Here is a 14,609-nt window from a genome sequence, read left to right as displayed (position 1 = left end):
TGGACTCCTGAAATATTATCTGTGCTTTACTGGTGGCTGTTCTCGTCACTGGGTGGGCTGTCCACTCTGAGCTTGCCTGGCTGGGTGGCTGCCCGCACCAAGGCCTCAGTGGGTGAGGGGAGGAGGCCGGAGGAGGGCGAGGGTGACTGCAGACACCTGAGGGGGCCACTCTTTGGTGGGACACAGAGGCCGTGGGCACATGGGGACAGCACAAAGTCACAGGGTCCTAGGAGCGAGGGGCTGGGGGACACAGAGACTCTGCAAGTGGCCCAGGCTGACAAGATCATGAGTTTAAGAATGCGAAAGCTGATGGCTCAGAGCCAGAAGGCTCTTTTGCTGCCACCCTCTGTGACGACGTCCAGGGAGCCTGGCAGGCTGGGAGGGACTCTTCTGCAGCAGTCCCGGCCCCCACCAGGCGGGGACAGGCCACCAGTTCCATGCCAGCAAACAAGGAGTCACAGCTATCTCCGGGGCCCGGGTCAAGCTCTGGCCCTCCCTTTGCAGTGTCTGTGCCGAACAGGCCCCGCTCAGATCCAGCCCCCTGCTCTCTGGAACCTGCCAGTCTGGTCTTGGCCTCCCTGGCATCCGCATGGGCTGGAAGGGGGCAGCCGTCCAGGGAAGTCGGGGGCACAGGGCCGGGCTGCAGCCCCGATGGGGGAGCAGTGCCCTTGGGCGAGAACAGAGCTGAACTCAGAGGCTGCAGGAAGGCCTGGCCCCCGGTGAAAGGCAGGGTGTCGGTCAGCAGGTCTGATGGGCCCACACGGGCGACTGCGGGGCCAGGCTCGGCTGGGGGCCTCCGGGCAGGGGGCCACTGTCGGCAGGAGGCTTCAAAGTGTCTCAGGATCTGAACGAGGGAAGAAGAGGGGAATCAGTGAGGGCTCCTATGCTCCTCCAGGAATCTCAGAGGACATGGCCCTCCCGGTTCCCTCCTCAATGCCGCTGCCCAGAGCAGGGGGCAGGGCCGCTAGCCGCTCACAACTGTTCTCGTGTCATTCCCCCAACTGCAGCGCTGCTGCTCCCCACCCGCTGTCACACAAATGGACACTTGCCCGGCATCAAGCTGCCATGTGACCTGCCAGAGCAGGAAAAGCCCCCCCGGTCAGGTGCCACATGAGAACCTGACACACACGCGGAGAGAACAGACGTGTCTAAACCCCCTGATCGTTCCTGCCTGCTGGACTCCTGGGTCCTTCCCAGGTTTTAGAAACACCACCGTGACATGCCCACAGTGTGTTTCATGTGTGGCAGTTTCACTAGTGCTTTGAAGAAGGGCAGTTTAGGGACAGGTAACTAAGGATCTGAATCTTCAGCCACCACAGAGGAAACCAGAAGCCGAAGGATGCCAACAGCGGGCGGAGATGCCGGGGCCTGGCTGCTGCCGAGGGGCCCCCAGCGAAGATTCCAGGTGGCCTCCCCACATTCATCAGTGGAAAGAGGACTCAGACGAACGGAACCATTTCTGTCCTCCTGGAGCTGGGGATCTGGGAGCAGAGCTCAGACCCACGAGCTGTGACCAGGAGTGCAGAACAGAGGGGTAGATGCATCCAAGCAGTCGAGGAGGCTTCCCACAGGAGACGAGACATGAGGGAGAGCGAGTCGCCCGAAGGGCAGAGCTGCTGAGCAGAAGGGCGGGGGAGCATGGGGGTGCCAGGAACAGGGAGAGGCCAGGCCCCCAACCGCTGTCCTAAGGGCACGACCTGTCCCTCCTGTCCAGCAAGGGCAGGAGGGGCGGGTCTAGGGAAGGCAGTGGAGGGTGGGGGAGACGGTGTGGGGCTGCCGAGGCGTCCTGCGCCCGCTTCTCTGGGTCCCAGAGGCTGCCCACCTTGGTGGCCTTGTTGGTCACGGGTCCGGGGCTGCCCACACTGAGCTCCTGCAGCCGAGGCCGGGCAAGGAGCAGGACTCGCTCCTGGGAGAGCAGGTCGGTGCACCCGAGGGAGGCGATGGCACCCAGAGCTCTCTGCGGGGCGGGCTCGACGTCAGCAGGGTCCACCCCCAGGGAGGGCTGTCTGACCAGCTCCCTCCCTCCTCTCGGCCCTCAGCCGAGCTGGGCGGTCCACCAGCATCCCGTGCTCACTCCGCCCTCACCCACCGCCACCCCCGCTCCCCTCCTCACCATCTGCACGCGCTCGCTGGTTGCGCCCAGGTGGCGGATGAGCAGCTCCAGCACGGCCTCACAGTTGAGGAGTCCACACCTGCATGAAGGGGGCACCGGGCAATGGGGCTGGGCCAGCAGAGCAAGAGGGGGGCGGTGTGCAGAGCAAGGGCGAGGGCCGGCGGGGCGCAGGGCTGGGGAGCCTGCGGTGGGTCAGGGGCTCACTCTTTGACGAAGTGCTGCACCTCCTCTCGGCTCAGGAAGCAATGTGGCCCCCGTGTCACGGCCCGGACCAGGCTCAGCTCCTGCTGGCAGTCACTCAGGGTCACGGCCTCGACCCTGTCGGGGGCACGCAGGTCAGGAAAGAGGGTGGGCTCCACCCATGCCAGGAGGGGTGAAGCCTTTCCGGGTCAAGTCTCCCCCATCGGGGTAGGACCCTGGAGCAGGGCAGGGAGGGGTGGGTGCCCTGGGGTGCTGGCTCACCTTTCTGCCAGGTCGCTGGGTGCCCGGCTGGCCCCTGAGGGGCTGTCACTGCCCGACGGGCTACCTGAGTCCGAGGCCTTGCCCAGGTCGTCATTTTCCTGGGAAGAATCCTGAGAGTTTGGGCTGCTGTCCAGCTCATCCCAGCCGCCTCCGGCCTGCCCAGGCTGGTGTCTCATGGCTGGAAGAAACAGTGACCAAGGGTAAGACCCTTGTGGGCCTCAGACTGGCCCCATGTCCATCTTCCGGGAGCCCTGGACGGGGAGACCCAGGGAAGGGCCTGGGGGCTGGGCCCTGAGATGTGGACAGGGTGGCCGCCTGGGCTCCAGCTCCAGGAAACACCAGGCGAGAGGAGACGGGGCAGAATGGGGCACATTCTGACTCAGGGCCAGGGTGGGGGGTCCCGCATGGGACACGCCCGGCCTGGAAAATGCAGGAAGCAGCGCCAGGCACCAGAGGCCAGGCGGGAGGCAGGACGCGCAGGGCAGCGGGCTGGGGCAGTGGGGCAGCGCCCAGCACAGCAGCTCTCAAATCCCAGTGAGCCCTGACATTCTTCCTTCAAGCCGGACAAACGTGACAGCAGCTTCTGGGAAACGCGGAGATCACAGACAGCTGCCCCTCCATCTTTTCTTACAGCTCACCACCAGAACACACGTGCCACGGAGCCTGGACCCTGTGGGGGGCTTCCCTGTTGTCCCTGGGCCCTGATGGGCTGCACAGCCGCTTGAACGCATGGGGTGAATGCACAAGACCTGGGGCTGGGCTCCCGTCCCAGCTCAAGTCCTGCTTCTGTGTCTGAGCAGCTGGGATCCTGGGCAGACCCCGCCTTCTCGTGGGGCCTTACCACCCAAGCTCCCACCCAGAGCAGACTGACAGAGACGTCAGACAGTGCGGGGACAAGGCAGCCACCGCAGAGACCCCAGGGAACTCGAGTCGCATGGGCGGCTGGCCCTGCGGGGGTTCCCACGTGGCCAATGGAGTGTGCTGGCTCTGAGAGATGTCGTGGACCAGCAGGGTGTGGCTCGTACCCCCTCCCACCATGGGTGGGCTGCTTTCTTCCTCCTCCCCCATCAGCTCCGGCCTGGCCCAAACAGGTGACAGGAAGCCCAGGGCCCTGGGAGGGGGAAGCCAGATCCCTCCAGGGGAGGAGTCTCGCTGGATACCTCGGGCACCTGGGCCGGCTGTGGGGAGAGGGTTCCCGGGGGTTGGAGGGCCGAGGCTGGCTGAAGGTGTCACAGCCGGCTGGTAGGCGTCACCTCGCAGAAGGGACCTCTGGGAGCTGGGGCTCTCAGGCCCAGTGCGCATGGCGCTGGCCACCACCTCTGCGGCCTTCTGGATGGTGGACAGGAAGGCTTCGCCCGCAGAGCCTGCACCAGAGACAGAGAGGAGACGGCACAACCCCTTTCAGTCCTGCCCCGTTTTCCCAGGATGAGGTACCCCTGCCTGCTCCCCACCCAGGACTTGGGAGCAGGACACAAGCTGCTGTCACAGAGCAGAGGCCGTGTGGAGGAACAGGGCCCTTCCGGAAGCTTCTGTGGTGAATTCACTTCAGTGCATCCTGGCCCTGTGGAACCTGGACGCTCGGCAGCTTACAGCAAAGCTGTGCCGCTGGGCTCCCTGGGTCCCCGCCTCGGAGCAGGGGGCCACCCAAGGTGCTTGTCCTGAGGACCACAATCTCCGTGGCCGCTTAAGGAGTGCTCATGTCCAGGGCTGGAGGGCCTTCCCACATGAGTGCCCCATGGAGGGTGATCCGGCGGTCACCCCCAAATTAGGACAAGGCGGGGCCTCTGAGGCAGACCCACTTTAGGAATTAGAAGTGCCAGGGAACTGGAAGCCGTGACCAGACAGCACAACAGCTTGACACGGCCCAGAGCCCATGAGAGGCTCACGTGGCCCTGCTGGGGCCTCAGGCTCTCCCAGCAAGCAGGGCCGGCACCGGGCCTGCTCTAAATCACCTCTGTCACAGCCGGGACCACCACCCTCTGCCCTTGGCTCCTTGAAGGAGCCAGCGCTGGGGGCCCAAGTGCAAGGCTGACCCTCAGCCTGGCTTCTCACCTGTCGGTTAAACAGAGCGGCTGCACCCGCCCCGCCGCCCCAGGGTGGGAGGGAAGTCAGTCGGAGGCACACGGGCCCCGCCCACCCCTCACCCCGCCCCTCATCCCCACAGCACTCACCTGTGTGGCCCCGTTCCTTGCTGTAGCCGAAGCCCTGTAGGGAGCTCTGGGGCCTGGACTGGGAGCCCATGCCTGTGGGGAGGCCCACGTCAGCAGCAGCGGGGACCCCCACCCTCAGCCCCGGATACTCTGGGGAGGAGAGACTGTGAGCCCCCGCAGAGTGGAACCTGGTGATGGGGCTGGACGTACATGCATACCTGCTGGAGGCAGGGCCCTGGGTGGCTGGGAGGGAGGCCGAGGTGACAAGGCGTCCGAGAACAAGGCAGCCCCCAAGTCCTAGGCAGAGGCAGAGTACACTCAGCACTGCCACACGCCACTGTCCTCCCGCCCACCCCTCTGCTCTGCACCCCTGTCCCCTTCTCCTCTGAGGGCCACACACAGGGGCTCCTGTCCCACAGCAGGAGTGGAACCAGAGTCCCGGGTGGGAAAAGCAGGGAGAGACCTGGGTCCTGGGCTCACCTGGGCAGCTGCCCGCACCTTCTGGTACAAGCTGTTCCCGTGGAGAGGATCCGCGGGTCCCGTGAAAACTGCGGGATGGAGGCAGAGGGGGGCAGAGCTGAGCTGGGCTATGCCAACCACCCCGAGGGGCCCAGCCTCAAAGCCCACCCCCGACACAGGTGGTGAACCTCGGCCCCGCCCAGCCCCCCATGAGGCCCCTGCTCAGCACCACCCCCCAAGTCCCTGGGGGCTTCCTAAAGCACAGCTGCACCACCGTCCCCAGGCCTGAGGTGGCTATGCCCTCACAAGCCCTCGGCTCCCGCTCGCCCACACCCACAGCGGCGAGGCTGCAAGCCACCCTCCAGAACACCGTGGGCGGCATCACTCCCTGACCCCACTGCCGCCCCTCGCCTGAGCTCCTGCACCCACGGCCTAACTGCCTCCCCTCAACCCTTCTCCACCCAGAGGCAACCAGAGGAGGCTCTTGTCCAATTCAAAACACTTAGAGCTTCCAGGGGCTCAAAGATGATAAAACTCAAGTTCCTTATCACGCCTGAAAAGTCTCCTGCTCATAAACCTCGGATGTGAAAAAAAAAAAAAAAACTTCAGATGTGGTGAATCAAATGAGCTTAAATCTCATTAAGCCACTCCCGGGCTCTCCCTGCTGCAGGGCCCTTGCACTAGCTGGAGGATACCCTTAGGCCTGGCTCCACCTCATCCTTTCAGAGCTGAGAGGAAGAGCGGGGCTTCTCTGTTTCCTCCGTCCAAACACATCTCACTTTTCACCCATCTGGTGCTGTCTCCACCCTGGCAGGCCAGCCCTGGGGTGTGCAGACCACGGCCCTGCAACCAGGTAGGGCGGGCACCTCCCTGCCACAGCTCCCACCCTCCCTGTGGGGCCCAAGCCTCGAATCGCAGGGGACCCCCGTCTGGCCCCCAAAGTAGGGCCGTCCTCTCTGTGTACCTTCCTGCTCCCAGTACCATCTCTTCTCACAGCCTGTGCAGGCCTATCTGGGCACCCGTCCTCTGGGGGCAGTGCTCAGAGCTCAAGAGATTTTGGTGCCAACAGAAAACCACGGTCTGCTGTCCCTGTTCTGCTTCATCTGCCCTCTTTGGAGACCAGGATAGAGGTGACATCTTGCACCAGCCATGGTCACATGAGCTGCCCAGCGGGACAGGCCCATTCTGACCAGCTGGCTGGTGCATATGAACCAGCCGTGCTGCTTCAGTGCACAAGCTCTGGGGAGCTAAGCTATGACAAAGTGCACCCCCAGCCCCCTGGACGCCTCTGGGCATCTGCTGAGTCATGGTCTGTGCCTGATTCAAGGCCATTCCCTGTCTCCAAGGCACTGACATAGTGGCCCAGGGCCCATGGGCAGCCCAGCCCCACCCTAGCCTCAGTCCTGCCTGCAGTAAAGGGGGGACAGTGGATTTGGGGTGTGGGTGGGATAAGTCCCAGCACCTGGCGGGTGGGACTCACTCGCTAACTGCTGAGGGTCTCCTGCAAGCAAGCAGTGGCCAAGGGACTCAGTCCCCTCCATGGCATTGCCCTCTCAGGGACAGCTTGGCGGGGTGGGTTCTTGCCTGAACAAGGCCTTGCTGTTCAGTTCGCCCCACCCGAGGAGAAGATCTCAGGCCACGTCCCTACAAGTCCTTGTTAACAAGAGATGAGAGACGCACGGACACCTCCGGCCTGGGGGCGGGTGAGGGATGCGGCTCCACCCCAGACCCACCTGTCGCCTGGATCACGACAGGCCAGAGCCCCACCTCTCCCGACGGCCTCACTAGTCCCGTCCTCCCACAGCCCTTCCAAGAGTGGAAGGCTTACTAGGGCCCTGAGCAGCAGCCCTGGGGAGAAGAGAGAGCCCGTGGCAGGGACGGCAGTGCAGACGCTTGCCGAGCGCCCACCGTGTGCAGGGCACAAGGACAGGAAAGGTCCAGGCCGCAAGGGCCTGGCAGGGCTCACGGACAGACACCAGTCATTCTGCACAGTGTGGTGAACACAGGGGAGGAGCGGGGGGCTAAGCGCAGGGAGGGCTTGGAGGAGCCCCCAGCTGAGCTGGCCTGGCCCCGCGGGGAGGAGGGAAGGGTCCGGCACGGAGGTGCTGGCAGCAGAGGACAGGGTGGACGGGGCACAGGGTGGGGAGCTTGAGTAAGGGGTGGGGAAGCGGGGGCCCGGGTTAAGGGATCTGGCCGGGACCTGCCCTGGCCACCCTCCTCCTTGCACCTCCGTTGGGCTGTGGCGGCGCTGTACCTGCGGCTTCCTGGATGAAGGCGGGGTTGCGCTTAAGCATGAGCAGGAAGGACGAGGAGCCGTGACCACACAGGTGCAGCAAGATCTTCAGTACCTGGGGAAGCAGGCATGTGGGGCAGAGCTGGGCCCAAAGAACGGCTCCCCTCCAGACACAGCCACCGCGCCCCCGGCTCACCCCTCCAGACACAGCCACCGCGCCCCGGCTCACCCCTCCAGACACAGCCACCGCGCCCCCGGCTCACCCCTCCCCTCCAGCCTCACCACCGGGGGCGGGACTGGGCCCTAAACTAACCCCCAGGAAGGTCTGTGGAGCCGCTCACGGACTCACCTTGAGCTTCACGCGGCCAGAGCCGCTCTGCAGACGGCTCAGCAGGTACTCCAGGAGGCACTGGCTGCTGCCCAGGGACTCGTGGGAGATCTCTGGGAGGCGCTCGGTTAGGGAAGGGGCGAGCTGACCCTGGGCCGCACAAGGCCGCTGGCCTGGGAGAGAAGGCAGACCTTCCTGCCATCACGCTCCTCGGTGTGTCCCCCCAACAGGCGCCCACCCCAGGCCCTGGTTTCAGGAGCATCGGGCTTCTAGGGTTTCCTGAGCCTGATGTCATCAGTAGTGCGGCCTTCAGAGCCCGCTCACACCTGGCTACTATGGTAAAGAAGCCGTGGCCCGCTCAGGGTAGAAGCCCAGGAACCCTGCTCCAGGGCCCCAACATGTGTCCACAAGGAAGGATACTGGCGATCTCCTCAAACAGGTAGCCTGGACACGGGACGTCGTCATCCGACGTTCCCTTCAGGAGAATCGGGAGCTGAAAGGGAGGGAGAGCCCCGCCCACAGTGAGTGGCCACGCACACAGGGGGCCCCCGGCCACCCATTCCTGAGAGGGGCCACAGGAGCCCTCGCTCTCGGGGCTCCTGTGGGTACCAGTCTCCACACATCTCGTTGTTGGCATGCCACAGGGTGAGGGGACCCAGAGAGGGCAGCTATGGTGCTACTGGCCACAGGAAGCCTGCAGGAGCCTCCCCTGTGGAGGTCAGGATGAACGCCTGGGAAGAGGAAATGGGTGGTGGTCTCCATGGTGACGGGCCCTCTGGGTCAGGATTCGGCATGGCCCCCAGACCCCTATGCTTACAACCGCACAACTTAAAACCACCTTTAGTTTACCTACTTACTGACTGGCAAAAAAAAAAAAAAAAAAAAGCCCTTGGGGTCAGCCCCCTTCCCACTTCCCACGCAGGGCACTGGGAAGATTGCATTTTTCCAGAACACAAATCAGCAAAGTGACATAAACATTCAGCCTGACCGACCCACAGCTCCACTTCTATGAAGGGACTCCACGGAAACAACCCAAAGCAAGAACAACCAACTTAGTCGTGTGTCTCACATTTACCTGTTAGCAGAAACGCCTTTACATTAAGAACTGACTCAGCACAAAGACGTATAGCTTATAGGGATAAAAACCAGAAACACCCATTCCATATCACTGAACAACTGGGGGGCACGAGCCTCAGTGTAGACAGACTTCAGGTGCACTCCGGGAGGCGCTGGCCACAGATACGGTTTGCCTGAATGTCGCACGAGGCTGTGTGTACACACTGCTTAGCTATTTGTCCACCAAGACCCAGAGGGGAGCTGGCAAGGTCTGCAGAGCCGCAGAATGCTTGGCACGTAGCGAAATCTCTGCTCAAAGAGAACTGACTGGGCTTCTGGCAGCACGAAGGTGAACCGGGCATCCCCCCACCCCCATCCCCACCGCCTGCCTGAGGAAGCTCGAGGTGCCAGGAGAATTTACTGTTCATTCTGGCCTATACCTGGTGACAGACCCCAACCTCCCTTTCTTGACCTTGGACATTGGACTGGTTCTGGGTCATTTCAGGAGCATTTTCTAAGAAGGACCTACAATTGTGAACACGGACCACCTACAATTGTGAACACGGACCTCCTACAACTCGGGAGTATCTTTCTCAAGGACCTGAAGGCCACTCCTCTAAATGTAACCACCAGGAAGGACAGGGCCTGTCTCCCAGTCGCTACGGGATGATGGGATCTTAGCTTCTGTAACCACCTGCTATCAGCACAGGAGCCGGTATCCCGTGGACACTGCCCAACTGCCTATAATTTTTCACTTGAGCTCCACCCTTCCCTCCTTCTGTACTGAAAACTCTCAGTCCTCTCTGCACAATTTGGAGTGGAGCTCAGGGCTTCCCCCACTGCCTGAGCCACTGAATAAAAGGCTTTCCCCTGTCTCCCGGACCAGTGTCTGGTTGTGTTTATCTTGGACACAATTTGGGGTCACTATGTTTCCTTTTCTGTAAGGCTACTGATACTTTAAGTTGGGTAAGAAAACAAAAATTGGGGTCCCACAGCTCTCTTCTCCAACTTGGATTTTGTTCAACGGGGTCTCACTGTCCCCAGTGGACCTGACACACGGGTGTCTTGACCTGCTCCCTCGACGTACGTGCTGTGGGGTCCCCCCCTTTGGGAGGGGCCGAAGAGTAGGAGGAGAGAGGAGGAGGGGTCTGGGGTGTAGGAGGGGACGGAAGGGGGTGGAAAAGAGGTGAGAGAACAAGTGGGAGGGGCCGGGGGACGACGGAGGGGACGCCGAGCTCAGGAGCAGCCGGAGAGCCCGGCGCGCGGGGACGCCGCGAGGGTCGAGCGGAGCCAGGGAGGCGGCCGGCTCGGGCCGGGGGCGAGGCCAGGAGGCGGCGCGCGGCGGGGCCGGGGCCCCCCGCACTCACCCGGTGCAGGAAGCTCAGGCGGTCCCGCAACGGTACCGTGGCCGCCATGGTACCGGTCACCTGCCGGCCCCGCCCAGCTCCCGCCAGGCCCGAGCCCCTTCCAATAACTGCGCGGGTCTGACCCCGCTGGCCAATCACTCGCGTGAGGCGGGCCCTGCGGCTGACTTCGGGAAACAATTTGCACGTGAACCAATCCAAAGTCCAAGGACAAAGACAGACAAAATCGCGAGCCAATTGCAAGGCTCTGGAACACCAGGAGCGGTTCCGGAGGAGAGGCGGAGGGGAGGGCCGAAGCCTGGCCAATGACAAAGCGCAAGAAAGGTTGTGGGCGGAAGCGCCGACCTATCAAGCTGTTGGGCGCCGGAAGAGGCTGGACCTAAGATGGCGGCGCCCACGGGTGCCAGGAAGAGCTGCTCATGTCGGGAAACGGAGCGGTGTGGGGTCGCGTGCGAAGCCGCCTTCGCGCCTTCCCCGATCGCCTGGCGGCCTGTGGGGCCGAGGTGCGGAGCCGTCAGGCGGGGCAGGAAGGGCCGTGCGGGGCGGGGTGCGGGTTGGCGGGGTGGTGGTGACGGGAGCAGCGGCGGCGGGGTCTGCCCGGGTGACCGGCGGCCGTGGGGGCCGCCGCGACCCTCGCCCGTCCCCGTCCCACCCCCAGGCCGCGGCCTACGGCAGGTGCGTGCAGGCGTCCATGGCCCCGGGCGGCCGCTTGAGGAAGGATCTGTGCGCGCAGGAGTTCGAGGCCTTACGGAGCTGCTTCGTTGCCGCGGTAGGTGGGCGCCGGCCCCGCCCGGGGAACGGACCCTGGGAGGCTGGGACCCACGTGCCCGCGCGGGACCTCCGGCTTCCTTTCCTTCTGGGTGCGGTGCTGGGCGCCAGCAAGTGCTTCAGACGCGGCACACCCTCCATCAGCCGGCGCGACCCCGGCCGCCACGGAGCGCGCGTGCCCGTGCCCGTCAGGTTGGGGGAACACCACTCTCAACGTGTACCCGCCAGTGCCTAGTAACCCTTTGCGGGACTGTTGCTGGTGGGGGGTCCCGGCCCCTGCTGTCTTAGTTTCTCCGGTGTTTAGGACGCCACGTGTGTGCTGTGCGTGGGCAGTTACAACCGGGCACCCCCGACCCCCCCCCTTCCTTTCGACTACCCCATTTCACAGAGGGTGAAAGGAGAAAAAACGAGTGTATCTTAGGTTTGTTGTCATGGCCAAGGTTACAGAGGCTGAGAAGTCCCCCACCCAGCCGCGCTGGTTGGTTCTCACTGGCGCAGAAGCGGGCTGTGGTGAGACAACAGCGTGTTCCTTCTCTTGGCTCTGGACTCAGTTCTGCCTCTAACCCTTCCGTAACAGGTGGTTTCTGTTTGAGCTGTGGCGTTTTCTGATTCTCATCTGATCAAATGCTATGCCGATAAAAATAGACACTGTGCACAAGTAAAGAGTTATGGTGTTGTGTTGATGCATTTATTATAAAGGATGGGGAAGCAGTAGGGTTGGAAGAGACCCACACCTGACTGAGGGAGAGGAGCTCTCTGGGGAACCGAGATGGGAGTTCCAGTCTCTCAAGAGGAGGGTGCGGAGACCGCCTATAATGAGGCTTTAACACAGGGTTTTGAGCTGGTGCCCAAGGTGTCATGGCCTTGGGTGCCCCTGACCCAGTGGGTCTGGGGTGGGCCACGATGCCAGTGGTCAGCTCTGTTCGCCAGAGCTGCTGATCTCGAGAACTGGACCCGAGAGGGGGCAGTTGGGTCAGCCTGGCAGAATCCAGGGAATCCAAGGCAGTTTCCTGATGTTCCAGGATGGCTGAGAATGCGTGGGCTATCCCTCATCTCCTGGAGGGCTCAGAGAACTCCTTGCACCTTCCTTGCCATCACTGTGGCTGGGACGTGTGGCCTCAGCCCTTGTCACCAACCTCTGATCCGACATGTGCCCTTCACCCAAGCTGCATGTGTCCCTTGGACTTGCTTCCTGCCTCTTGGCAGCTTCCCTGCTTTACTTAGAGCGTTCCCTTGGGGAGGGGACAAACCTTCATTCTGTGGTCGCTGGTTGGAAGGATTCACGTGTGCGATAAGGATCACACACTTCTGGCCACGCTAGGCTTTGCTCTACCGCCTGTGGTTAGTCAGGAATCACCCATTACAGGTATCTGGTCATCTGTGATTCCTTACGCTCCTTTGCCTCTGTCACGTCGTCCTGCCCCCGGGAGCATGTCGCCGCCTCTCGTGCCATTTTCCGCTGAGGGTGACCTAACTGCAGGCCCTGGGCACTGGAAGCTCAGCAAAGGGAACCTGGGGGTTTCTCACCTAAGAACACAAGCCGGTGAACCCACTTTTGCCCACTCTGCCTGGACCCTGAGGCTCCACGGGGCTGAATGAGGAGGCAGAGGGCTCTGGGCGCCACTTCCGGCTCCGTCCCTGGGAGCCCCGTCCCTGGGCGAGTGTTTCAGCATCTCTGACCTCAGAGTTTCCTCTCCAAGGGGGAAAACTAAACGTAACTCGTTGGTGGCCCTGCACAGTGCCTGGCACAGGTGGGCATGGCTTTGAGGCCACAGAGCAGGTTGAGCTCCGTGGCCTGTGGAGGCGGGAGCAGAGACCCAGCCCCAGGGGCCCCCTGCTGCACATCCATGGCCAGGCTCTTTGTAAGTTATTTGCCAGAAGATGGCATTTGGTGTGGTAGTTTTCTTACTTTAGAGCCACGTCTAACTTGAAAACAACTCATTCAGACAAAGAACTTTCTCTTCCAGGCCAAGAAGTCCCTGACAGGAGGCCATTAGGAAGGACTGCGAGCTCCACTCCACGTCCCCGGGTGTGCGGTGCTGATGGCCCCGAGGGGCAACTGTCTAAAACCTCAAAAGCTCTTGAGGCTAAAAGGACCGGAAACACGTTAGGCAAGTGCGGGCAGAGGGGAATGGGTTTTCCAACCTTGCTCACTTAAGGATTCTGGGGAGAATAAGATGAAGTGAACCCACAATAAAGACCAGATCAGATGCTGCAAGATCTATTTTGTCGTCTGCAGGGTGAGTGCGTGGGCCATAGAACACCCTGCCTCTCGAGTCTCATTTTTTAAAGAATTCTCACCAAAGGCGTGTCGTCTGAGTCTAGCGAGGCCTCTAGAAGTAACTACCAATTTACAGCACGGACCAAAGAGAGAAGAGCGACACCATGAGGGAAAGGTCCCCGCTGTAGGAATACTGATGGTTTTTTCAGACTTGGAGAGGGAAAAAGGCGGGGGTTGCTCTTTCAGACTAAGGCATGAGTCGAGGGAGGGTCCGGTTTAGGAACCCAGTAGTGAGCCCCTCCCCATGGGGTCTCCTACCCACCCTTCTGCAGCCTCTGGAGTCCAAGCCCAAGCCCAAGCCCATCCCTGCCAGGCTCCTGCTGGCTCTGGTTCCACCTGTCATCCTGACATTAAGGTTAGGCCGCAGCAGCGCCCCTCCCAACATGCACATGCGCAGTCCAGGGAGACCTGGCAGGACCCTGGTGCCACGGCCTGAAGATTCCAAGGTCCTGAGCACCGCCTGCTGGGCACGTGGGGACGGCTCCCAGAGCCCCTTCCCCGGGGTGTGGAGGTCACACTGTCCTTTGGCTCCATCCAGGCCCTGGCGTCCCAGAGCCTCGTGCCAGGGCACCCTCGCCCTGAGTCCTGGAGCTGTTTCCTCTTGTAAACGCTCCTCCAGAATCAGCCCGACTTTCCCCCAGGTGGTGAAACCCCTCATCTCTTGAGACATCATCCCAGTGAAATGCAGTTCCCAGGGCGGCCTCGGAGGGGAGCCACACGCCATTCAAGGGCTTCAGGGCTGTAGAAACTGTCCCGCTGGGCAGAGTCACATTTCACAGTTAACACTGGAATTCAGGACCAGACACCGATGACACGACCCCCATCCCTGCCGGGGGTGACGGACCCACAGATAGGCTGAAGGCCGGGGGGAGGAGTGGGCCTCCCCGCTTTGGCGTCCACCTGGACCTGGCGTCTATGCCCAGCAAGTGCTTCCGGCCTGAGGATGGCCTCCTCTTCCTGATCATTCGTGACCTTTGACAGCCTGCTGGCTAGAGCTTCCGGCATCTCTGCTGGGCACGGGTGCTCTGGCCCCTTCCAGAAGTGTGCTGCCGAGTGCTCTCTCCTGCCATCCCTCAGACTCCAGTTCATGGAGGCAGATGAAGCTGCCACCTCATGGCTCAAGCCTAGGGCTGCGGACGTGGTCCACTGACGGGGCCAGGCCTCTCACCACACACTGAAGTCACCTCGCAGGCCTCCCCGGCTCCCCTCCCCAAACTCAACCTGTCTTCAAGGCTGTATTTATTGAAGGGAATTCAACCAAGTTGTGTCAGGATGCAGGAAAGATGGTCTCTGCTGCTGCTTCAGCTGCGTCACCATGAAGAAGTTACCCCGTGCGGCTCTGTACTCTCCACCGGTCTTGACCTTGGGCCGAGAGCTCAGCTGCATCAGTGGAGG

At 62.2% G+C, this 14,609-nt stretch overlaps 2 protein-coding genes across 2 annotated transcripts; one reads left to right on the top strand and one right to left on the bottom strand.

Moving 5' to 3' along the window:
- Positions 1–283: 283 nt before the first annotated feature.
- On the bottom strand, positions 284–10,216 carry TEPSIN (TEPSIN adaptor related protein complex 4 accessory protein; the record flags this gene model as incomplete). The annotated part of the gene is made up of 13 exons (XM_079726002.1): positions 284–844; positions 1,823–1,957; positions 2,114–2,192; positions 2,318–2,431; positions 2,576–2,753; positions 3,736–3,939; positions 4,747–4,818; positions 4,944–5,022; positions 5,206–5,273; positions 7,439–7,532; positions 7,767–7,858; positions 8,166–8,238; positions 10,169–10,216. The coding sequence occupies 13 exons, from the start codon at positions 10,214–10,216 to the stop codon at positions 284–286; spliced, it is 1,797 nt and encodes a 598-aa protein (XP_079582128.1).
- Positions 10,217–10,530: 314 nt separating this feature from the next.
- On the top strand, positions 10,531–13,143 carry NDUFAF8 (NADH:ubiquinone oxidoreductase complex assembly factor 8). Its single transcript, XM_079725821.1, has 3 exons — positions 10,531–10,668; positions 10,824–10,934; positions 12,901–13,143. The coding sequence occupies exons 1-3, from the start codon at positions 10,585–10,587 to the stop codon at positions 12,928–12,930; spliced, it is 225 nt and encodes a 74-aa protein (XP_079581947.1). The 5' UTR covers positions 10,531–10,584; the 3' UTR covers positions 12,931–13,143.
- Positions 13,144–14,609: the final 1,466 nt, after the last annotated feature.

The sequence above is a fragment of the Hyperoodon ampullatus genome (genome assembly GCF_949752795.1).
Source record: "Hyperoodon ampullatus genome assembly, chromosome: 19".
In the NCBI taxonomy this organism is placed as follows: domain Eukaryota; kingdom Metazoa; phylum Chordata; class Mammalia; order Artiodactyla; family Ziphiidae; genus Hyperoodon; species Hyperoodon ampullatus.
Note: the sequence above shows the minus strand (reverse complement) of the source record. Positions and strands in the feature narration are given on the sequence as shown.

Coding starts and splice junctions, on each gene's coding strand:
- NDUFAF8 (XM_079725821.1), top strand. CDS start 10,585: ATGTCGGGAAACGGAGCGGTGTGGGGTCGCGTGCGAAGCCGCCTTCGC. Junction 10,669..10,823: donor TGGCGGCCTGTGGGGCCGAG/GTGCGGAGCCGT, acceptor TCCCACCCCCAG/GCCGCGGCCTACGGCAGGTG. Junction 10,935..12,900: donor GGAGCTGCTTCGTTGCCGCG/GTAGGTGGGCGC, acceptor TTTCTCTTCCAG/GCCAAGAAGTCCCTGACAGG.